The 25,519-nt window shown below is 39.2% G+C and overlaps 3 protein-coding genes across 3 annotated transcripts; all 3 read right to left on the minus strand.

Annotated features, from left to right (window-relative positions):
- Positions 1–18,096: 18,096 nt before the first annotated feature.
- LOC149425255 (uncharacterized) lies at positions 18,097–19,917 on the minus strand. The gene has a single exon (XM_089650753.1). The coding sequence runs from the start codon at positions 19,915–19,917 to the stop codon at positions 18,097–18,099; it is 1,821 nt and encodes a 606-aa protein (XP_089506879.1).
- Positions 19,918–20,007: 90 nt separating this feature from the next.
- On the minus strand, positions 20,008–20,448 carry LOC149425256 (uncharacterized). Its single transcript, XM_089650754.1, has one exon. The coding sequence runs from the start codon at positions 20,446–20,448 to the stop codon at positions 20,008–20,010; it is 441 nt and encodes a 146-aa protein (XP_089506880.1).
- Positions 20,449–20,555: 107 nt separating this feature from the next.
- LOC149425257 (uncharacterized) lies at positions 20,556–21,851 on the minus strand. Its single transcript, XM_089650755.1, has one exon. It carries the CDS (start codon positions 21,849–21,851, stop codon positions 20,556–20,558), a length of 1,296 nt encoding a protein of 431 aa, XP_089506881.1.
- Positions 21,852–25,519: the final 3,668 nt, after the last annotated feature.

Consider the following 25,519-nt stretch of genomic DNA (forward strand, 5'->3'; position numbering starts at 1 on the left):
GACACTTTTACAAATGTTTCATAATTTACTTACCCCAGTAAACAACGATGAGCACACTTGAGAATCGCTACATTGTGATGTGATAGTATATGTTTCTAAAACTGATCCATATAATACGGTGTGAATAAGCTTAAAATAAAGTAAAATAATGCTTACTTATGGAATGTAATACGACAATTGGGTTTATTCTCTTTTTCACATCTATTTTTACAAGTTTTCATATCACAAGTCAACATTTTGCCGTGTTATTTCGTAAAATGAACCGATGATGCCTCGACCATAGTTCGCACAAGAATGATGACGTCGCGTTTTCAAATTTCACTTGAGGCCATACGCGAGCCCAGCCGGCTCCAATGGAACCGGTATGGGGAGTGGGGATAATACGCTTTTAATCACTTAGGGCAGGTCTACTAATATTCATATGTCTATGATTCCAACAATATAAATTCACCGATTTTAAGTTTATTAATCTCGAGGAATATCTTACTTAGTCAATATAACTCATACGATACTTAGAGCTAAGGTTTCGAAGTACGTATTATCATCTAATAATAAGTTCCTCATTAGGATTGTGTTACCTGTTATGCCATCGGAGCAGCCTGGCTCAAATAGAATTTTGACCGAAGCGATTAGCGTCAAGTCTTGAGTGCCTGTCAAATACTGGAATAGTTTAACAGGCAACCTTAAATGTTATATACTCCTGCGAGATGAGTTTACTGAGTCGAGCGAACAACATAAGTTTTTGCCCCCAAGATTCGTGAAAATGGGCGTAATAACTTATTTAGTGCGAGGTCGTGTCCTATCTTAGTTATCTTAATGTATCGTTTAATCGATACCTGTGAAGCTCTTTTATAAGATTCAGAAAATTATCTGTTAACATTTTGTTATTTTGGAATTATACTCACGTCCTCCAGATTAAAATGTCATGAGCATAACCTTCTCCCTGCTAATCTTGTTCCCACAGCTAATGGTTAACAGTTTTGTTAGTTTCTTACTAGGGTTCCAGACAGTAGAGCGACACAATGTTAATAATGTACAGTGTACAGATAAAGTAGAGTGAGTAGGCCTTCTTGGTCAAGGGGTAAGGCTTGATCAGAGCAAAAATAACAATCCGGAAGAAGCAGGTAAATTTAACTGTATTAATTTGTGTTATTTCACAAATCATTCATTAAAAATAATACATAGTTTATTTGAGGCACATTTCAGAGTGGAAGATACTTTTAAAATCGCCCTGGTGTAAGACCACCATTCAGAATTGAAAAGTTGCGAAAAATGGGTTTATCTGTGTTTTGTGACCAGATCTGAATATGCAAAATGAATAGGTAAAATACTCCAATTGGTGATGCCATAGTCTCACTGGCTCCAAACGGTTGGAAGCCATTGGGACTATTGAGCGATATTTAGATTTTAAAAAAATACAGTGTAAATGGCGACGGCTAGGGCGGTTGGCTCCATTATTGTGTTGTATTAATCGGTACAAGGAAACAATCAGTTACGATTTTTTTGAATGGCCCCATAAACCAAAGGACATGAGGGTTTTAACACCAAAGACAAACGACATTTGAATAGATGCCAATGTATACTCAATCTTGGGACCAGAACAAGATTGTCCGGAATACTGGAAAGGAGCCAATTGGGGAAATCTCCCAAGACAAGCAGATTAGTTGGAAATTCTGAGAACTACATGCGTGCAATAAATTGGGTGTGAAAAATTTTGCCTAGAATTATTTGAAGTGTTGGAATTTCTTGAGAACATGGATAGTTTAAAACTGAAATTAATAAATTTTTGTTATAATATGAAGTTTGCCATTTTGTCAATTTTTATTATTGGTTACAAAGTTACAATACCAGGGAAAGGTTAAGTGCCTATAGTAAAAAGTTGTTAACTACAAATCTAACTTTAATAACATAAAAACTATAAAATTACCATACACGTCTCTGGTTAGAAGTCAGGTTGAATACAATTCAACCATTTGGTGTCCTCATTTCAACTCTTTTTTACAAATTGAAAAAATTCTAAATAAATTTTTATGTTTTATTAATTTCAAAATTGGTATCCTTATGATTGAAATCAATTATGTCAATTAACTTATCGAAATTATCTAAAAAAATTTAAAGGCGAAAAATATTTGATCTCCTTTTATTATATAAAAATTGTTCATTCAAGGTTGGACTGCCCTGACACTATAAATTTGCTATCTTTACATATACCTCCAAAATATACTAGACGGAATATTTTATTCTACAACAATAACTTCGCTAAGAATTCTGTGTAAGAAAGAATACATAGGTTGGGCAATGAACTAAGTGATGTCGCTGACATATTTAATTTAAACTTCAATATTAAAGCCAAATTAGTCCACCACTTTTTAAATGTAAATAATGTATGAGAAATCATTATATTTTATTTCGATTTGCTATTGTTTGTTCTATACTGTTGTTAAAAATGAAATTTGTAATTGTTTTGTACTTAAAAGCCCAATAGGGCGTCAATAAATAAATAAATAAAATACATAATAATATTTTATGAATGTACATAAATATAGGAAGGAAGTAACTTTTTACTATTTATTACTTTATTAACCCTATTTTTAGGGACTTTTACATACGAATAGTAAAAGTTACATAACAATACAGTACATATTTACTGTATATAACTGAACTGTCTCAGTAACAATCTTTTGTATTTTTAAGTGATAAATTAAAGACGTCTACTAACTCGGTATAATTATTTCCGTCGTGGGGGGAAAATGCCTCATTCTGGGCAGTGTTAAATACATATGGTAGTTAGTACCAGAATTGTATTCATATTGACTTCTAACAAAGGCATATGATAGTTCAATACACTTAATATAGTTAAAATTTCTAGTTAACCTAGTTATAAATTCCAACATTTTTAAGCCCTTGTTAGAGTTTTCCGTTATGTGGTTAACAAAGTAAAGATTTGATGCCTAAGTCGTTAATTTGTGTTAATATCTCAAGGGTATTATTTTCAATATTTGTACAATATAATAAAAATATGTAGATATTGATAAACTGTGAGACTCGCAATCTACTATGATAAAAATTAATCAAAAATCGTCAAAAATGACTATAAGATGGTTTATTTTGTAACAAGTCTACGATATTATTTTTTAAAATTGTTGAAATTCTCCGAATTTTATTATAAAATTTCAAATAATACAATATTATAATTTCAACAAAAAATGATTAAAAACACTCAAATTTTAAAAGTAAAATTTACCTAAGGATTAATGGAATATTCATTCGGAAAACCACAGTTGTTGTTATTTTTTGAATCGGTTCTGAAAGGTTAAGTAAGGAAAGTGGTTCCTACGAGTAAATCTCTGTTTATTCGCTTGGGTACTCCGGTAAGACCACGAGGATCTAAACACAGGTCATTAAAAGGTTTTAGTATATTTCTAAGGACATTATTAGTCTTCGGGTTGTTTTCTGACATCAGAAAAATCACTTTATAAATAAAACTCACCTACTGGAAAGTAGGTTTCGTCAAAGGCAACTTGTTGAATAATTTAATCTTTATATTACTCGAAAAATAAGACTTTTTGTTTTTATTTTATGTGTTGTGTTTTGAAAAAGCCTATAACTCTTAGTTTTACTTAATTTTAAGTTAATATTTTATTAAGTTACCAAATTGTGTTATTAGTATTCTGTTTATATAACATTAGATCCATACAGGAAGTACTGAGGAAAATAAACTCACTCAGGGCCTTTGTCATCTTCGAGATGCTGCGTGGAGGATATTATTAAGTAAATAAAGTTATAGAAATCTGGGGGTCAGTGTGTCCAGGAGTGAAGGACGGATGAATCCATCCCACCCGGCGTGATGCAAGGCGATGGTCGAGAGAGTGCGACTGGTGAGGTGAAAGGGTCTCTTCTAATCCACCCCGTCTATCAAATCTCACGCAATGTACCCGGGCACCCCTGCTAAGACACTGAACGTAGCCAACCACTTGGGATGACCCATGATAGAGGGTTTTTTATCGAATTAATATTTCCCGTTGAATGATCAATGAATAATGAATGAAAAAAAAAAAAAAAAAAAAATAGAGATTTTTAGTTCTCCTGTTCTTCAATTTCGTACACCCTTCCAGTGTCCATCAGACATAATATTGATTCGTGTATGGTGGACACCGTTTCTCAATCAATCCTTGTTTACATGCAAATAGCAAATACCCTTCAAGGCCGGTTACAAAGGTGTGGTAAATGTTTACCCGTCGCGTCGTCCCTATTAATATTTTAATCTGGTGTTAAATTTTCGTAGCTTTTGTAACTATGCGGTTTTATAAATTTCGAGTACCTATCTACTTTTGGCTCCAATCCAGTGGTGTTCAGATAAATTCTCAGATTAGCATGCCTGTACCAATAAACCTGCCTAAGGTCTAATATGCTTTGTAACTGAACCTTATTTTTCATCCTCATTAATCTTGTCACGTCATGTGCAGTGTAGTTTGTAGCCTCGATCTGTTAACATTAAATAAATTCTATTATAAACCTATAAAGGTCTTTCGGTGATTTCAACAACCTTCATGATTGTTGAAATCACCGAATAATAATAATTGGATAACTTGTATAGGGCCGTTTTTGTGAATAATCAACTCAAGTGCTTTCAAATTAGATAGGTACGTACTTATATTTCTCTAGTATTAATTGGCATTAATACCTACTCGATCAAGTTCAACAGAGTTCGGTTAAGTACAAACAGCTGAAAACATAATTTCATAATAATCTACATCATTACATGCATGATTTTTACGTACTATACGGTTATTATATTATTTTCATATCGATACCGGGATAACTTCTCTTACCGCAATAGATACCAATAATATCGTAATAGATGCGCCCTTGAGGTGATTTTCTCACGAAAACGGCGCTATACAAATAATTCAATCATTATTATTATACCTGATTGATACCGGGATAATTTGTCTTACCGCAACAGATTGACGCCCCTAACTATATTGACCTATTTTATAGTGTAATTTGGAAATTCTATATTTATAACCACTTGCTAGTGATCCCGCGATCATTTCCTATACATTCGACTCACAATTGTGCGGGATCACACCATAAGGGTGCCGAATAAGCGTATGAGTGTCTTAAAGGCTACATTACATATTATTTAAAATAATACCCACCCAATTGATTAAAAAATATTATATATATTTTTGTTCCAGGAAACGATTTTTGCTAAGTATAAAAAAGTTTAAATTTTACAAACAGTATTACTATTAATTATTATTTTTTTGGTAAAGTAATGTTTAAGACAAGATTTTTTATGCGTAGCACAAAGGGTAACAATTATTTTTATAAGCAATAATTATTAGCCTGAAACACTCATCCACATTGAAAAAATCTTACGATAAAAGATACATGACGCCAACGAGACATGAACCCGTGTCCTTTCGATTTCCGGTCGACAGCTCTGACCACTGAGCTATGGCGGCTTATCTTTTATCCGCGAAATAATACAATATATACTAGTGTTTCGTTCAACAATTAGTGCTTATTACATTTTTTCACCTGAAAACAACCAACTTTATTTTATATGAGAAAGTCCCGTTAGCGTTATGTATCTTTTATCAGGAGATTTTTCAATGTGGATGAGTGTTTCAGGCTAATAATTATTGCTTATAAAAATAAGTATTACTATTCACGAAATTACCACATATTTTGGTTTATAATACCAGAATCTTTTGCGTTGGTTTAAAGTTGTTTTCAGGCGAAGTTTCTTTAGGATTCGCTAAGTAGTCTGAAGCCTTATGAAATATAGAGTAAACATTATAAGGTTATGAGATAATGATTTAACGTTACTTACAATTGAGAAGTTTTTACAATGGACGTTACGGAAATTGACTGCCTTAGTTAGATATATGAAAATTTAATCGTCGCCAGAGTTTTAGGTAAAACAATGAACTTTTGGCGCCATTGTTCTATTTTGCGTAAGCTGCCACTAATCTGTAATAGAAATTATAAATTTAAAAAATCAAAACCTAAAGCAAATGCATTTATTCCTTCTTAAACTTTGTTCTGTGGTGCGTTCTACCGAAAAAGGAATGGACCCCACCCGCACACATAATAATTTGATTAAGCTTTTCATGTCCTTCGATTTAAAGACCCTTTTCCAGAAAAAGAAACACTTGAAAACCTTTCCAATCTTCGGTATTTAAAAATGGGCTTACTGAATAACAGTTTGTATATGAAATGTTTTTTTTTCGCACTGTCGCACTACTTATATACCAAACACGAAGAAGAGTGTTATTTTTATTTTTTATTTAACTAATAGTGAAGGATGTTGCGTTTAAAAAAACTACATTTTTCACACATTTTAGCTTTTTGACACGCTAGCACATTTTCTGTAAGTTAAAACAAGTTTAAAATTTTTGAAAACCGTATTTACCATTCCAAAAATTTCCACATATTGTAGTCTTATTAAATACGATTATTAGCATTCATCAATTCATAGTAATCTACAGACGAAAAATTGATTGCTGTTGTCAAAGTGTAAAAGCAAATAGGTGAGATTTTTAGTAACAACAAATAGCAGTAATAAATAGTTTGCTATACTTCAACTCTTTAAAAACTGTTTGTCCTATTTTCCTACTAGCCTATTCATCTAAAATGTGCGTGTATTTCTCTAGTTTTTTGTTTTTCGATCATGTCAAAACCAAAGTAACCAAGAGTGCAGGGCCAGCCCCAAACCAAACGGTAACCTGTTAGGTATTATCAGTGCCTTGGCGCCATGGCAAGTCGGCGGCCGGAGTGGACTACTCCAATTTAACCAGCACAGAGCCGGCCCTGTATGAATAGTAAAAAACCCTCAAAATAATGGTTTAGGCTAAATACTTACGTGAAAGTTATGTCATGGTAGCAGAAGTCGGGAACGCCCGAGGAAGACATGGCACGATCAAGTGAATCAGATCCTCGAGGCAGGCCATGTAAAGAGTCAGAATAATAGAAGAGTATGTATGAGACGATGAATGAATGTGAATGAGGCAAGAAGTGTGTGCCTAGACCGAGTTGTTTGGCCGTCCGTCTTCTCTACCTACTCCTGCGGGGAAACGGCATGATGGTTAGTTAGTTAAGTTATGTCATTTTGATTGAGTACCAAATATATCCGCACCCAAAATATTGATAACTCAAAATGCTCCGTAAAGTTCTGTTTTTCTTTCAGGGCGCTTTAAGGGCGAATATCCCAAATCCCACTGGGGTTTTTAAGTTTCTTTCCCGGCATGTCCGTTATCTTTCAATACAGGGTAGAAACAAAAGTTTGTGTATTTGGATCACGTCTGTTATACAGATATCGATCATACAAGTATGTAGCATGGATACTTTTCCCGAAGGTTTCGGATCTTCTGTGGGTAGGTGGTACACACCTTCTTTAATAGAGAATTTGATATAAAGTCTACGAGATTGGCTTTTAGTATGTAGCTAAACATGATTCATTCATTGATCTATATACCGAAATTCACTAAGATCGATCGACTTCTACGTTGACAGACTGCAGCATCTAAGAGTGCTTCTTATAACCACGAAAATCATAATTTAGGTAATAGGTTTTAAAACAGTAATAAAAAATTAACCATTTCCCCTTGAATGTGTCTCTTTTTATTCATAATATATTGAATTTTATTTTATTCAAATTATTGTCCAAGTTTTCTATAAAATAAACAAAAATATATAAAGTAGTACACATATGTACATACATACATACATATACACACGCATATAAATACATACATACATGCACACATATATACACATACATGCATATATGCATATACATATACATACATACACACACATACATATACTTAGATACGTGTATATTCTTCCTCACACATGTAAACAAATATATACACCTCTATCTGGGTACGAGAAGTAGGTTACCGACACTATCACACTCACTCATCAAAAGTCTATTTATTTAATTATGTGTGCGGCATGTTCTAGAGTGGAAGATACTTTCATTATCGCCCTGTGTAAGACCACCAGAAATTTTTGTTGTTTGAAATAACTTTAGCCGTGATTGCTGAGCAGATCTGAATATTCAGGCACTGTCCCACCTTCCTCTTACTCGTCTCCTTCCTCTCCCTACTATCTCAAGCCTCAGAACATACCCCAATGTGGGGATCCGATTGTCTCATTGGCTTCAGTCGGTTGGGAGCAGTTGGGATTCAGCTGTTCATGCTGGATCTGTTAAATTATAGAATTTAGATCCTATGTTTATGATATATCAGTGATTGATCACTACCGCACGCTTGGAGTAAATAGAAAAAACATACAGCGGGGAATTAATTACGTATCAGATTGTTTCTTAATAATAATAATAATATTTGGATGATTTGTATAGCGCCGTTTTTGTGCAAAATCACCTCAAGGGCCCTGTACAAATATGTAAAGTAACGCTTGTTCCGATAATCCCTAAAAACCGTTATCATTATTTTGTCCTGCGTTCTTGGATACATCAAATATGTTTATTATTTATGTATTAAGTTTCTTTTACCTACGGAACATAATTTACAATAATAATTAATATTCATTTTTTATCATCTAATTCATTTAAATTTGGTGTTTACATGCATTTTAAGTTAATTCATTTCTTTTCTTTTTGTTTGCAAATTGTTTTGTTTATTTTAAATTTCCATATTATTCTACGTTTTGTGAAATTTCTTAGCATAAAATCTTCTGAAAAATGTAATGAATGTGCAAGGGTAACCTCCAGTGTAAACTCGAGCAATGGCCTTAAGCCTTAAAAACTTGAAGATACCTATCTGCTTCAAGTTTCGGGATAGTTCGTCCAAGTGAGAACCCTCATCATCGCCAGGATCTTCTGTCATTGGAGCTTAATGCTAAAAACGTGTTAAATTTCGTCAATTGTCGACTTAAGTACAAGGTGTATTTGGTTTCGTCCTGAGAAATGGGCAAAGAAGGCTTCAGGCCTATACTTAAACATCAAATAGATTATTATTATTCAAGCGCTGAAATTACTGAAATTAAATTCAAATTCAAGTATTTACCTACGTAGAAAAAAATAAAATAAAAGGCAGATAATGAAAAGGTTTTTATTATTTGCGTTGTCTTTTTGGTGAAGAAAGGTAACAAAACTTATTTTTATTTGGGTATTTTACTTTGAAATCTTACAAAACTAAGCAATAATTTGATTGTAGAAGATAATAATATAATACAACATTTCGGTCTAGCCAGTCTGAAACTGGAATCTCAGCTAGTCGACCATTTATTTACAAATAAAACTTCAAACAGCCTGTATGGGGTGAAATGAAATGGCTTTCGTAAGTTTTTTATACCATTAGTACCTATTGAAGTAGAGAGAGCAAGTCTTATGGTTTTATTACATAGCCGTTTATCGATTAGTTTTTTTTCATAGATAGGGTAGATCTTCTAGCCCCCACGAACCGAACCATTTGTTATATTTTTTATCGTTATTAGTGAAGGATAATTTGGCATTTTGTTCGCATGGTTTGTGGAACACATTCAACTCAGTATTTTTAAACATCTGATATTGAAGGAAATTGCCCCTTTAAGGACCTTTGGGAAAGATAGCCAATCATAATGAAAATAAAATTTATTTTCTATGTTTTGTATATGTTATTTATTCATTTATTCACGCCATGGAGGCTTTTACATGTATACAATGTTTGAGGTAAGCTGATCAGGAGTACGACAATAAGTGAATATTACATAGCATAATAGGCCGAGTACGGACGTTATAAGCAAGAACAATACTGTTTTTCATTGTTGTACATTCAAGTAATAGTTGTTCAATAAATAAATATAATAATACGAGTAAAAGATAGGTATTTAAGGCCCCGTACTAAGCGTTCAAAGATGGTTTAAAAGAAAAACATGTAAATACCAATGTTAGAGGCAGCGCGATAATATTAAAAACCGACAACAATTAAGCGAAAACGGTGAAAATATTTTATAACGAAAAAAAGCATAAATTTGACTACAAATGCTTTAGTTGCATTGTGGATTTTTTCATGGCTATAACATAGTAAATAACAGAACAAAACGTGTTTTATAAATTTTCGGAGCTTACTTTGGGTTTTTTTTCTATCGAGGGAATTTAAAATAATTAACGTGTTAAAGAGAAACTTTTTTTATAAATTGGTAGAAAATGGTAATGAATAGCATTGTTGACGTTAGTAAAATAATTATCGTGTTAATTGTTAAGCATGTTAGTATTTAGCAAACCTTTATAATGGGTTATTAGTTATTATACAGAACATAGCTTAACATTAGCACAGGAATAAAATGTTGGGTATCCTAGTAGAATACGCCTCGCTTATTATATTATTTAAATTCAAATAGGTATCTCCCAAGTTCACTTCATCTCAATATCGCTGTACCGACGGAATAACCCCAACTGCCTGTTTCGGGTACTTTTGATCTTCATTGTTCTTGAGTCGCCCTTCAGAGAACTCAAAACAAAAGTAAAGTTGTTTTCATGATAAGTTTCTGTAGGATTCGCTAAGAAGTCTCTTGCCTAATAAAATGTAGAGTAAACATAATAAGGTTATGAAATAATTATTTAACCTAACTGAAAATTGAGAAGTTTTTAGAATGGGCGTTACGGAAATTAACTGCCTTAGGAATATGAAAATTTAATCGTGGGTAAAGTTTTAGTCAAAACAATGAGCTTTTGGCGCGATTGTTGTATTTTGCTAAAGCCGTATTTAATCCGTTATAGAAATTGTAAATCTTTTAAAACATAAAATAAAATGGATTTATTTGTCTCATGACTTTTGTTCTGTGGTGCATTCTCTCCAGTACATAATAACTTGATCAGGGTTTTCAAATCCTTTGATTTAAAAACCCTTCATCAGAAAAAGAAACCCCACTGATCTTTGATATTTAAAAATGGGCTAGCCGTTTTTATTTTAAATGTTTCTTTTCGAAATATTTATTTACCAATCACGAATTTATTTACCTAGTGAAGGATGTTGTGTTTCTTGAAAGTATATATTGTGTTAACAGTGTTTTTATACATTGAAAAAAATGTTTATTCAGTACGTAAAAGAAAAAATTAAATGGAGTTCTACAAATTAAACTTGAAAACAAATAACAAATGGTGTTGTGTTCATACCATGTACTTTGGGCACGTTCAAACTACAATATATTTTTTAAACTGATAAAATAATTTACGAATTGACAAAGTTAATTGCAAACAATTTTTTTTCAAACAAAAAACTCCTTGTAAGTTCCTCTTAGACTATTAACAAACCATTATTATGAGTATATTATAAACTTTTGTATATTCCACAGAAATCGATGCAATTACAGAGGCTTTGAAAACAAAACTTCCTTCAAAGATATTTATATTTTTTACTTCTGTCATCATGTAGAATCACCTCCCAAAGTTACTGTAATTACTCCTGGACATACTGAACCAAAATATCAATGCACGGAGAAAAATAAGTATTTTTAAAAAATATTGGTACTCCGGTTAAAAACGGGATTGCAGTCGGTTTCCTGATAAAATTTAAGCAATACTTGCTTAAATTTTAATCGTTAAAATACGAGTTCATGCACCTACGTTTGCCTTGATAATGTATAATTACGAAATACGAAATCATTAGGATTTTTATCAACACGTGTTCCGGCATTGTTATAATACATTCGTAATTTACTAAAAGTTTATCAGGAAGCCTTTCAATTTCCCGTTTATAACCGGATAACGAATAATTTGTTTAGATTCTTAATAAATTATCATTACTAGTTTTTCTCCGTGTACAATGGCGTTATAAGGATGTATGTTAGGCGTTGAATGCTGTTTACAAAAAATGGTTAGCTGAATTCCTCATTTAATGTTTTTCCTGAATGAAAACCATCCATCTACGTACATTTCTAAATATTGTAAATGTATTATTTTTTAACATAAAAAAGAGTAATATAACGAAATTGATTAACCCATTAACCTTTTGAAGTTGCTAGCTACAGTATTCACATTATATATTTATTATAATGGATATTTGGATTAGTGAGGTAAATACCTAAATAACCGTTAGGCTAGCAAAGGACAAGAGCTTTCCCGATGGGTCGGCGAGACGTACGGAATAGATTAATTCCCGATACAAAATAATATTACCGGGGGTCGATGTTGATCAAATTTATAATAATATAATTTCCAAGCAGAGCCGGATAACCCTTAACTTTTTACATATATGGAACGTTACACAAGACGGAAAGTTTTATAGGGTGTTAAAAACATATCAAAATCTCCAGACATTTTTTATACTGGTTAATCCCACCTAACTGATAAAAAACACAAATTGACACCTTAGTGCTTAATTGTCCAAACGACCAATTAGCAAATTCATCAGGAGAGAAGCTTTCTTTCTTTATTTCAATGAATCATTATGATGAATGAATGGTGTTTAAGATGAAGCTATTTTCGTTAAGGTAAAAGTTATAGCAGCTTAAGTAATTCGTAGTAATTATCGTTTTTGATACTTTGTTTTCAGATTTAAATGAAGAGTGAACGATTTGCCGAATGGTCGTTTGGACAATTAAGCACTAAGGCGATGAAACGGTGACCAACATGTACATTAAATATGAGATTGAATGTACACAACGATGGCTTGGAGCTAAAATATTGTGTCTCCAATTTTAGTAGAATATGATTAAAATACTTAAATGGACACTGATATTTAATCTCCTTTTCGTAAACCTTAATCTTTTCTTCAAGTGAAAGTCCATGCCAATATATTGTATTTACATCATATGCAAATACCATAATATTGAACTAAAATATAATTTTCCAAGGTTCGCTAACATTCAATATAATATTGTTCTCTAAATATATCTTGGTGTTATTTTCGCTATTGTGTAAAATTATTAACCTCAACACAGGCTTTTCCTAGTGAGGTTAAACATTCTAATGTAAACAATGATACAATGTAAATAAACAATAAACAAAAAACAACAATTTAATTTCAGTTTTATCAATTTCGCGATTGGGGATAGAATTTTTTAACTCTAATCCATCGGTAATATATGTCTGTAAGATAATGTTGACAAATGTGACTGTAATTTAATTTAACAATCTATTATCTTACGAGGCAAGCATTGCAATCTATGTAGAAAATAGTATAATCAGTAACGTGCAGTCCACACAAAAAAAATTACTGATATAAAACATTGCTAATTCATTGAAAATTTCTTCAAATTTTTCGTATTCCTATTGACGACAGGCCTTTAATGAATAAATCAACAAATTTCCTAATAAAATATGTGTTTGCGCCGATGACGGCTTATTGTTGGCAATGAATTTGGTTCGATTCCTTTCCCCGTTCCCGGGCGTTCAGTCGACAATTACCGCCCGCGACGTGACCATCAGAAAAGTATAATCGTACATCGTAACTAATTGCATTACATGTTATTACAAATGCAAATTAAACCCGCATCACATATTATAATAAAAAAGTTAATTTATGCAGTGCCATATAAAAACAAAGTGAATATCCATACGGAACGGCATCCCAATTTCACCTACTGTAAGTACAGGGCTTTCCAATAAGAGGTGTAATTTTGATATTAAATCGTAATAGATCAATGGTTTCGTTGCTTGTGTAACATGTAGCGCCGTCTTGTTGAAAGTAAACGTTGTCCAGATTAATATCATTTAATTCCGGCCATAAAAAAATCATTAATCATCTCTCGATAGCGCAATCCATTCACCGTAACTGTTGCTCCAGTCTCATTTTCAAAGAAGTAAGGTCCAATGACTCCGCCAGACTATAAACCGCACCAAACAGTCACACGTTGAGGATAGAGAAGTTTTTCAACAATAATTCTTCGGTTTTTTGAGCCCCAGATGCGACAATTTTGCTTGTTGACGAAGACACCTAGGTGGAAATGGGCCTCATCACTCCAGATGATTTGCATTTGATTCACTCAAGTGAATTTTAATAATTTCAATGCGTTGTTGAAGGGTGTATTGTTCAATTTTTATTAATGACGTAGTTTTTACTTGTCAAATGTCAAAAAATGAGAGCTTCAAAAGTAACATATTCTGAAATATAGGGCTATTCAAAATAACACCTCTTATTGGAAAACCCTGTACCTTTCACCTTATAAAATTCTTTGCCAGCACAACAAATAGAATTACTTTTGTCGAATTACATAATAACAAATAAGCGCAGCTGTATGAACACGTGTTCTGATGTTTTATGAAAGTGTTGATAAGAAGTGATAGTTTATTGAAATAATTTTTGGAAATGGCAGGCTGTTAAACAGGATCATAATAAATCAGCAGAACTCAGTTTTCTCCTTGCAGAATGTTTGAAAAGCTGTGGCTACCCTCAGAAAAACGAACCGATAAAATGAATCAAAAGATTAATAAAAATCGTAAAATTTTTGGTGTAATTGTGTTTTTTACATGATTTTGCTTAAGAACTTTAACTCTCATTTATTCCGTTGGTCGCAACAAATAGCAGATACTATAAACGGAAATTTTCAAATTTCGTACTTGAAAAACTGCACACATCTACCTATGGTCATAAAGTATATAGCAATGCACGCCACTGAGCACAGTACTTGACACACTTCCGGCGTGAAGGATAGTTCTACCTTTTACGCCGGTCCTACTTGAATGACAGAAAAGGCATTGCTGTCCGATAATTTTATAAAAATATTTTAAATCAATCTATTTGTAAGCGTCCCAACTATACAGGGTGTATCGGCACTAACCCGACAAACTTTAACCAGCTATTCCTTAGCACATTTGGAGTAAAAAATGTTATGGGCACTTTGCTGTCCGGTAGCATTTTTTTTTCAGTTAAAAACAAAAAAAAAAAAATTTCCACACTCCATCACTGTCATTGGCATTGCTTTTCGTGTTCAACAGCTCTTATAAGCAAGTATGTCGAAAAGCGTCTTCGCTCTTTCGCACACACTAAATAATAATAGTTAAAAATGAGACAAATGGTGCCGTGCCATTTCGTTGTGATTGTAAAAGCGCGCCAATATAGGTACACACGTACATTATTCAACGGAATTCGAATAAAATATTGCCAGATGGGTTTTCAAACTTTGACAAAGGATAAAACAGTGGCGACATGTGGTGAAAATATGAATAGTAAAATTTTTATTAAAAAAAAACGTTACCGGACAGCAAAGTGCACATAAGATTTTTTACTCCAAATATTCTAAGGAATAGCTGGTTAAAGTTTGTCGGGTACGTGCCGATACACCCTGTATGTATATGTATGTAAAAATATGAACCAAGTCTTCTACATCTTCAAATTCTTTTCTGTGGAAAAATATTTTACTAAAAAGAAACATTATTACATTCTTCGCACCGAAAATGCGGAAGTTTTTCGTAATGATTTGTGCGAAAATGAAAAAAAATGTAATGTAATAAAACACGTACACTTTTTACAAATAAAACATCATTAATTGGCCAAACACTGAATTCAGTTTATGGAGTCGTATTAAAATAAAAATAAAGTATTATTAAAAAAAATATAACAATTTACATTTTTCTAGAATGAGGCCCACATCAAGTGAGTTAACCTACCTACGTCTGAATGAAATGTAAGTAATTATTTTTACTAATGTATGTTCAACTGTTCAATGATGAGGTCGGTAAATCATAATGATACATGATATTTGTACCACATTATTATGATAAATGGTAATTATTATAAGGATTCATAATTATTATACATGCCAATAATACAACGTAATGATACGTGATATTGATACAAGATAATGAAACATGATAACGCTTCAATGTGAGCATAGAATTATACCACCCGGAGGCTTCAATCGATATCTGTTAGATTTTTAACAGAATCCCGGCATTGTGTTGTCGGAGGGGACAATACCCACATTGCGGTGTGTTCTCGTTACTCGAGCTGACTACACCTATTCGGCGGTGGGAAACTGACGTGCGGATAATGTGCCATTGATACGTTCCATGATGATGATCGATGGACCAGTAGATTGATCGATTCTTGTCGGGTGCGATGAGAAATTAAGCAAACAAACTACCTATGTAATTAAATGGAGATATCGGATCCTCCATTAATTTGTTTTTCTCGTTCATTACGGGGATAAACTATTCAGCGTTGTTAGTACTAATAGATTGCGAATAATTAATGATAATTAAACGTTGAAGCCGTTGTGTAGTTCCAAATTGAACATTAGTAGATTCTGTTAGCCCATTAGTATTAAGAACCAATGGATAGGAAAGTTGCTTCTTCGGGCGTTCGGATGGATTAGCCAAATGTAGCTGGCTTTTAAAACTTGAATTCATTTGTTGTACATATTAAAAATATTAACAATATCAAAAGCAATCTGACGCAAAAGTGAATAATTACGGAAGACTGCATGCAGTAGAGTTTTGACTTTATAAAAAAAATAGGTTAGGTTAGGTTAGGTTAAGTTACATTTTTTTTTCATAGTTTCTAATGACTTTATAACACTTTTTAAAAGTGTGTTGAATTGTCACTGTGTTGAGTTATCATGGAACCATAAAAACCACATTCACCAAAGATATTGTCTTACAAATTTATTTCGGTGTCATATTAATAACAGAAAAAAACGTTACTTTACATAAAATTATATATTACATATAGAATTTACATATGTAATAGATGTATACACCAGATTAAGGGTTTCCAACAATTTAGAGGATTAATAGATGTACATATACACCAGGTAAAAGGTTTCAAACCATTTAGAGGATGTAATAGATGTATGCACTGGTTGAGGATTTCCAATCATTTAGAGGAGAGGAATTATTTTTAATTTTTATGATAATCAATTTTGCCTTTATTTTATTTTAAATCTGTAGCGAAACGTTACTTGTGGTAAGGGCCGAATCAAAGGGCAGCTAGGAAACTTCGGTAAAACACGTAGGTCTTCCGCAGCTTCCATAACTTCAGTCCCGAAGCTACGCTATAAGCGCGCTATATTAGCGTGGTTCGGCCTATTTAAGTATATCGCTCGCCATACATTCCCATTGGTAGTGTATCGCTAGCGATACGCTGAAATAGGCCAAGCCATGATGCGTTAGGCGTACTGTGTCGCCTACCTAAAGCGCGCGGCCCGTACACGCCATAAGTCCAGGGTATCGATTCTACAATCCAGGCCGCTCGCAATCGCCGTCGAAAGTACATACATTGGTCGACGTTCTTATTTTTGAGTTTCGTCAAATACATACTGTACCCGACTAAATGTCGTGTGCATACAGACTGAAAAAATAGGGGTTAGTTACACGACTCAAACGACTTTGTAAATGCCAATCAATTGACTTTCGTCCTGAAAAGGACGTTTCTGGAATATACACGACTTTGTGCAAAATGCAAATCAATTGAACCTCGTCCTGAAAAGGACGTTTCTGGTATATAGACGACTTTGTGCAAATGCAAATAAATGAAAGATTGCCTTTAAAAAGGCAGTTAAGTATGTCAGCTTCTTAAGCCACGTGGTGCTCGCCGGAATCTTGTCGATGCAGGATTCTTCAGTTGAAGGAGAAAGGCCAATAAAATTCTCAGAACTCGGCAGAAAGGGGCAGCGGCAGGTAGCTCGTAGATGCGAAGGTCCGAGGCGAGGGTGACCCAATGGAGAAAGAGAATTTAAAATTTAAAATTGGTGCTTTTTGTCAAAGTTCCGACTCGACAACGGCACATAAAAAAAAGGTCGGCCACGGTTCGGCGGCCCGTTTATGGCTTCTCATTGGTCGGATTTCTAAAGCCGTTGGAGCGTACCAGCCAGCCTTGGACCCCACACTTTCTAATTTGCTACCCGCCGGCCAATTGTTTATTGTTTATTTTTTACAAGTTACATTTTTTACATTTCCAGGAATTTGACAATCTTAAAGCTAGGTACACAATGCAGAGTTCCGTGAATGTGGACAATTTCAAAATAGTTTATTAATGTCACATCCACGGATTAACATTATACGCAAACAATATTTATTTATTTCTTATCGTAGTAAATAGTAGCGAAAGATGTAAACAAAAACAGTATAAAGTCATTCTTAAATTATAATGAACAAGCGTCCGATATACTCCCCCCGGTGCAGCCCTCTGCGCCAAGCTATTTGGGAGGACGTGAAGTGTTTCGACGATCTAGACGCCCGGTACCCCTGGTTCGCAGTTGGACGGGCCGTGTTGTAGATTGTTCTGGAGTGGTGGATTTTGGGGCTGGCAGCAGTACGGCGATCTTAACGGCTGGCCGCACATATATCCCGGAAGCTGTTTGAATGCGGGCGGTCCTCACTTGACCATCAGCGGCGGGTTTTGCATCGATGACTCGGCCGCGCGGCCAACTATTCCGGGGTAGCGCAGGATCCATGATCACCACAAGGTCATCCTTTTTGATGGGCTCGGCTGGGTGGTGCCACTTCTGTCGGGCGCCCATAGTGGGGATGTACTCTCGGAGCCAGCGTCTCCAAAAAATATCTGCAAGTTGTTGCCCGATACGCCATTGGCGGCGGAGACATACCTCTTCTTCTTTTTTGTCATACAGGGACAAATGGGGGCGCTTTCCGGCTGACCCCAGAAGGAAGTGGTTTGGTGTCAAGGGCTCTTCATCTCGTGGGTCAACAGAGACGTGAGTCAGTGGTCGGTTGTTGACAACAAACTCAGCTTCTGCCAGTGCTGTGCGCAGGGTCTCTTCCCTCGGCGCCCTTTCCTTTAAGGTAGCTTTCAAGGCCCGTTTCACCGACCGTACTAGTCTTTCCCAGGCTCCCCCCATGTGGGGACTGAGTGGCGGTATGAAACGCCACTCAATGCCTTTGGTAGCCATGGCGTCCATAATTCTAGAATCTTGTTTTAGTGAATCCAAGGCTTCCCTGATCTCAGCGTCTGCTCCATGGAAATTCGTTCCGTTGTCCGAGTACAGAACTTCGGGCTGACCTCTTCGGGCGGTCATTCTTTGCAAGGCCATAATGGCAGAGTCGGCAGTCAACGTAACAGCAAGTTCCAGGTGAATAGCGCGGGTGGAAAGGCAGGTAAAAATTGCCCCATAGCGCTTCTCCCGGTGTCTGCCAACTGTGACCTCCATTGGCCCGAAGTAGTCCAGCCCACAGTGAGTAAAGGGACGCACATGATGTAACAGGCGGTAAGATGGTAGCGCCCCCATTAATGGTGGAGAGGGCTTGCTTCTTCGTATGCGGCAAGTGGGGCAGTCGTGTGTTATTTTCCGGCTGATAGTGCGGAGCCGTAGAATGAAAAAACTGCAGCGCATCTCCGCCACTGTCTTCTCGGTGCTAGGGTGGTCTCCCTTCTCATGGTAGTGGCGTACCAGCAGCCGAGCGTACGGGTCGTTGCCATCCAATATGATGGGGGTCTTGGCCACGCTCGTGGTCTTTGTCAGGGCTCGTAATCGGGAACTCATCCGCAAGACATCATCTGGGCCGAGGAAGGGGGTCAAGGAATTAAGACGACTGCCAGCAGGTAGCGCCTTTCCATGTCGTATGGTATGCAGATCAGCTGCGAAGGCGTCTTCCTGGGATTTCCTGACCCATCTGATCTCTGCTTCTTTCAGTTCCTCTGCTCGTAATGTGCCCTCGGCGGGTTTGTGAGACCCCAATCGGCACCGCCTGACAAAACGGAGTATCCATGCTGTAGATCGAATTAGCCGGTTCCAAGATGAGAACCGTTCGATTAAGGGGAACGCCTCTCCTGTAGTGGTTATTAGGCCTACATAATGGGGCCTGACCTCCAATACGTCGTTGTCGGGTTTCTTGGTGGGAGATCGCTCCTTTGGCCACTCGCTTTCAGGTGCAGTAAGAAATGCAGGGCCGCAAAACCATCTTCCTTTTGGTGATAGATCAGGCACTTCAGAGTCACGTGTTCCGATGTCGGCGGGGTTCAACTTCGTCGGCACCCACCTCCAGTTAGGTATGCTGGTCATCTCATCTATTTCACCCAATCTGTTTGCCACGAATGCAGAGTAGGCGCGTGGATCAGTACGTAACCAGCACAGAACGGTTGAAGAGTCTGTCTAGAAGATAGTCCGGTTTATTAAAGCCTGGCTTTCTTTTAAGATGGTCTTGGCTAATCTAGCCGCCATGAGTGCGGCTTGCAACTCAAGACGGGGAATGGAGAGGGGCTTGAGTGGAGCCACTTTACACTTGCTGGCTAGGAATGTCGCGTGTAAAACTCCCTGCACGTCTTCTGTGTAGTATGCGACGGTGCAGCAAGCTTGTTCGGACGCATCGCAGAATAGGTGTAACGTGACGCTGCTCTGCTTGTGCCGGAGGGAGCGCCTCGGTACTGAAACGCTACTCTCGTGAAGCAAGCTTAGCCAATCTCTCCATCTCTCGGCGTGCTCAAGGGTGATCAAGTCGTCCCATCCAACACTCGACCGCCACACAGCTTGTAGCAAGATCTTTGACCGTATTGTGAGGCACGCGACGAATCCTACCGGGTCGAAGATCTTCATTACGATGGAGAGAAGCTGCCTCTTGGTGGGCCGTACAGCTTCTTCGGGGCTGACTGCATTTTGAAAAGAGTAAAGGAAGCAGTCAGTGGATGGGTCCCACACTAGCCCTAGTACTCGCTCCATCTCTTTGTCCCGCTGCTGATATGAACTGTGGAGCTCGTCCGGTCTCCGGAAGGAATGTCAACTATGGCTTCCGGACTGTTAGAGGCCCAGTTCGTCAAGTGGAACCCTCCCTTTGCAAGAAGGGCACTCACGCTTTGTACTAGTGCGGCAGCCTCGCTAGCAGTATCTACCGCATCCAAATAGTCGTCCATATAAAATTTGGAACGAACGGCTGCCGCGGCAGCCGGGTACTCGTGTTCGTATTCCCCGGCAACCCTGTCTCGTACGTACTGGGCGCTACTCGGTGAGCATGTGGCCCCGAACATCATTGATGTCAACTGGTATGTGTCAGGTTCGCGACATGTTGGTGACTTCCACAGGTACAGTTGTGACTGCAGATCATCCCTCCTTATCTTGATGCGCAGGAACATCTCTTGAATATCGGCTGCTATGGCAATAGTCCCTTCTCTAAAGCGAAGGATGTTCCCAAGAAGAGAAGACAGCAGGTCAGGACCGGTGAGCAGCTGGTCATTTAGCGAAGTCCCTCGGCATCGACTGGCAGCATCAAAGACTATTCTAATCTTTCCGGGTTTGTTTGGATTGAGCACCGCAAAATGTGGGAGATACCACTTCCGAGGGGCAGGTGTTGATATCTCGCGATCAGACAGTTTCCTGGCGTAACCTTTAGCTACCAGCTGACCCATTTTGTCAGTATAGGCCACTGCTAGGCTTGCATCTGCTGCCAGCTTTCTCTCGAGGGACTGTAAACGTTTCAGGGCACAGTGGTAATTGTCGGGCAACGTGACTTCCGGGTTTCGCCATAATAGCCCGGTTTCCCACCTGCCGTTTGGTAGAGGACGGGTGGTCTTTTCCATCAGGGCTGTGGCTTTGAGTTCACTCGCATTGACTCTGGCCGCAGATGTTACGCCGAGAGAGTCGACGGCAAAGTTGGATTTCACCAACTCTCTCAGGCGGATGTCTGCGGCTGTCTCCATCTGCAGGGCCAGGGTGGTAGCTGGGCCGTCGCTGCCAGGATCGGTACCACCGTGGGCAATCCACCCTAGTGCGGTCCGCGACACTATTCGCGTGGTGCCGAAATCTTCCCGCACGTCTCTTGAAACTATCAAATGAGCATTGTCTTGCCCGATCAGTATCCGAGGGGTGACGCGTCTTCCTGGGACACGCTGCTCCGGTAGACTGAGGTCAGTCACTGTGTGAGCCGTAATATGATACTCATCACTGCTACCTGCACCTCTTATGGTTATTTTCACCCGGCGGGAGTGCAAGTCAGATGTGCACATTCCCTTTGCTCCATGAATTTTTAGCCCCTGGACTGGGCCGCTCGCGCCAATTTGTGCCGCAGTGTCAGCATCAATGAGGGTTACCGTGGAGCCTTCGTCAAGAAGCGCGAACACTGAAGCTTCATTTTCATACGAAGTGCTCAGTACTACTGGCACGATCTTCAGTAGTACACGGCAATCCGTACTCTGGCGTCATAGATTGACGGCACCACTCACGACGGTATTCACTGGCGCGGAAGCGGGCGCGGGGTTGTGTAGCAGCCTGTGGTGGGGGGCGCGGCAGCCTCCTACTCCACACCACACTTTAGAGGTGCACTCGCGGGTATAGTGTTTTTCTAGGCACTTGCGACACAAAGAACTCGCGCGCACTGTTTCCCAGCGGAGATCAACTGATTTCTCAAAGAATGCCGGGCACTCACGAGTTTTATGGTTCCCGCCACACTGCGCACAATTAATGTTTTCACTATTGTTTTTGTTTTTATTGTTCACTCTTGAGTTAGCGGGCACATTTGCATGAACTTGTTCGCGGCGCGGGGCACGTGCAGACCGTGCGGGGTCAACCATTCCGCTTAAGGGGATCGCGTTTGCAAAACTTTTCAAAAATGCCGCGAACTGAGTTATGGTGGCGGGAACTGTTTGTCCGCGCACTTCCGCCAACCAGGCTAGTCGCAACGTGCACGGCATTTTAGATGTGACGTCAGACAGCAAGGCAGGATTAGTGAGGTACCCGTCGGTCCGCAAGATTCGCAACGACGCCACGAGGTTCTGGATTTTTCCAGAAAAATCTGCCAGGTCCTCAAGTGATGCTTCGGCGGTGAGATGCGGCAGTTTTTTCACCTTCTCCAGCATCAAGGCAGCAATTGAACCCGAGCCGCCGTATCGCTGCTCAAGGACGGCAATTATCTCGGGGACTTGCGTTGGATCCATCAGCAGGGGGCCGACGGCCTCTCGGGCTTTGCCCTTCAGTGCACGCTGCAACCGAATGAGATTCTCGCTCGAAGTCATCTTGCAGGTGGCCGTGGATTGTGAATATTGGGCCATCCACGTAGGCCACTCGAGCGGGTCCCCCGAGAAGGAAGGTAGGTCCTTGGCGGTAGATTGCCTGGCTATTAGGGCAGCCATTCTTATGTCATCCTCTACGGAGGGACGGGGGCTATCCTCGGATCGCGAGGCGCGAATTGCATTTGTAATTGCAGAAGCAAGTTGCGCCACGGAGTCTGCGCCTTGGTGTGCCCACTCACTCGTGTGTCTAGAAGTCTCATCGGCAGTAGGTGGTGGTGGAAATATTGGTGAGAACTCCTGGCTGGAGGAGGTTTGATGCTGGTAACCAGGATGGAGCTGCCGATTGAGGTGCACATTATACCCTGGCTGAGTAGGTATATCCGCATGGGACAGACTGGCGGGCTGCCCATTCTGCAGGTTGACAGACCGCGGCTCATTGTACGATGCGGCAAGGTGTGTTTGTAGATCAGGGCCCGGCGCATATAGTGGAGGCGCTTGCTGTGGGTGACCGATGTTAGATACAGGTCGTTCAACTATGGCAGGCTGCAATACCGTGTGGCCGACTTTAGGTGCCGGCTGCATGCCGTTGGTATAGCCGTAAACGGGCGTAATGATTGGGGCCGAGTTGTAGGCTGGCATTGTACCCCCGTGAGACACGAGTCGCTCGACTACGGTAGGCTTCGATACCGTGTGGCCGACACAAGCTACCGGCCGCATTCCGACGAACGCCGGGGTAGGGGCCGGGATGTTCACCGGCGTAGTTATTTCATGAGACGCCGCAGCCGGGACGATCACCGGCGTGGTTACTCCGTAGGACACCGTGGCCGGGACGATCACCGGCGCGGTGGTTGGTTGCACAGGCCTCAGGGCCGCCAGCAGGTCTGCGATCTGCTTGGCGTGCTGTTGTTGCATGGCACGCATTTCTCGACGTAACTTCTGGACGGTGTCATCGGTTGACGTAAGCCCAGGCGAAGCGACATCATCGGAGCAGATAGATGCGTGGCTCGGGGCCAGGGGGGCCGGGATAGCGGGGCCCGTGGCAAGGGGGGCCGGGACAGCGGGGCCCGTGGCAAGAAGGGCCGGGACCGCGGGCGCGGCAACATCGAGACCTCGGTTGGCGACAGCGTGCTCAGAAGAGCCCGAGGTAAGTGGGCCCAAGTCTAAAGGTGGCGAAGGCCCATCTAGAGCAGCGGGGACAGCGGGGGCGGGCTGGGATGTCTCTGAGGAGCTCGAAACGCCGCGCCCGCTGCGTAGAGTAGGTGACATCCTTCAAGAAGGCGTGAAGGCGTGATGACCTGAAGGCGTGTAGGCGTGTGGACCTGATGACCTGAAGGCGTGTAGGCGTGTGGACCTGACGACCTGAAGGCGTGTAGGCGTGTTGACCTGATGACCTGAAGGCGTGTAGGCGTGTGGACCTGAAGGCCTAAAGGCGTGTAGGCGTGTGGACCTGATGACCTGAAGGCGTGTGGACCTGAAGGCCTGAAGGCGTGTAGGCGTGTGGACCTGATGACCTGAAGGCGTGTGCACCTGAAGGCGTGTTGAATCCGGTTACCAGAAGGCGTGAAGGCGTGTTGAATCCGGTAACCAGAAGGCGTGAAGGCGTGTTGAATCCGGTTACCAGAAGGCGTGAAGGCGTGTGAACCCGGTTACGAAGGACCAATTATGTACCCGACTAAATGTCGTGTGCATACAGACTGAAAAAATAGGGGTTAGTTACACGACTCAAACGACTTTGTAAATGCCAATCAATTGACTTTCGTCCTGAAAAGGACGTTTCTGGAATATACACGACTTTGTGCAAAATGCAAATCAATTGAACCTCGTCCTGAAAAGGACGTTTCTGGTATATAGACGACTTTGTGCAAATGCAAATAAATGAAAGATTGCCTTTAAAAAGGCAGTTAAGTATGTCAGCTTCTTAAGCCACGTGGTGCCCGCCGGAATCTTGTCGATGCAGGATTCTTCAGTTGAAGGAGAAAGGCCAATAAAATTCTCAGAACTCGGCAGAAAGGGGCAGCGGCAGGCAGCTCGTAGATGCGAAGGTCCGAGGCGAGGGTGACCCAATGGAGAAAGAGAATTTAAAATTTAAAATTGGTGCTTTTTGTCAAAGTTCCGACTCGACAACGGCACATAAAAAAAAGGTCGGCCACGGTTCGGCGGCCCGTTTATGGCTTCTCATTGGTCGGATTTCTAAAGCCGTTGGAGCGTACCAGCCAGCCTTGGACCCCACACTTTCTAATTTGCTACCCGCCGGCCAATTGTTTATTGTTTATTTTTTACAAGTTACATTTTTTACATTTCCAGGAATTTGACAATCTTAAAGCTAGGTACACAATGCAGAGTTCCGTGAATGTGGACAATTTCAAAATAGTTTATTAATGTCACATCCACGGATTAACATTATACGCAAACAATATTTATTTATTTCTTATCGTAGTAAATAGTAGCGAAAGATGTAAACAAAAACAGTATAAAGTCATTCTTAAATTATAATGAACAAGCGTCCGATATACATACGCTAAACGACAAAAGTCATTCCACTCGAACAACGAGTGGGTCGAACCATTCATTGTTCGAGTGGAATGACTTCGTTGAGAATCGAGGCCCAGAAGAATCCAAGTAGCGTGTATTATATCGCCATACATATTCTCATTGGGACTGCCGGG

Source organism: Hesperophylax consimilis, chromosome 3 (assembly GCF_061612785.1).
Source record: "Hesperophylax consimilis isolate HC1 chromosome 3, BYU_Hcon_1.0, whole genome shotgun sequence".
Classification (NCBI taxonomy): domain Eukaryota; kingdom Metazoa; phylum Arthropoda; class Insecta; order Trichoptera; family Limnephilidae; genus Hesperophylax; species Hesperophylax consimilis.

Bases quoted from the DNA above. Each gene is read 5' to 3' on its own strand.
- LOC149425255 (XM_089650753.1), bottom strand. From the start codon at position 19,917: ATGACCAGCATACCTAACTGGAGGTGGGTGCCGACGAAGTTGAACCCC.
- LOC149425256 (XM_089650754.1), bottom strand. From the start codon at position 20,448: ATGAAGATCTTCGACCCGGTAGGATTCGTCGCGTGCCTCACAATACGG.
- LOC149425257 (XM_089650755.1), bottom strand. From the start codon at position 21,851: ATGTGCACATCTGACTTGCACTCCCGCCGGGTGAAAATAACCATAAGA.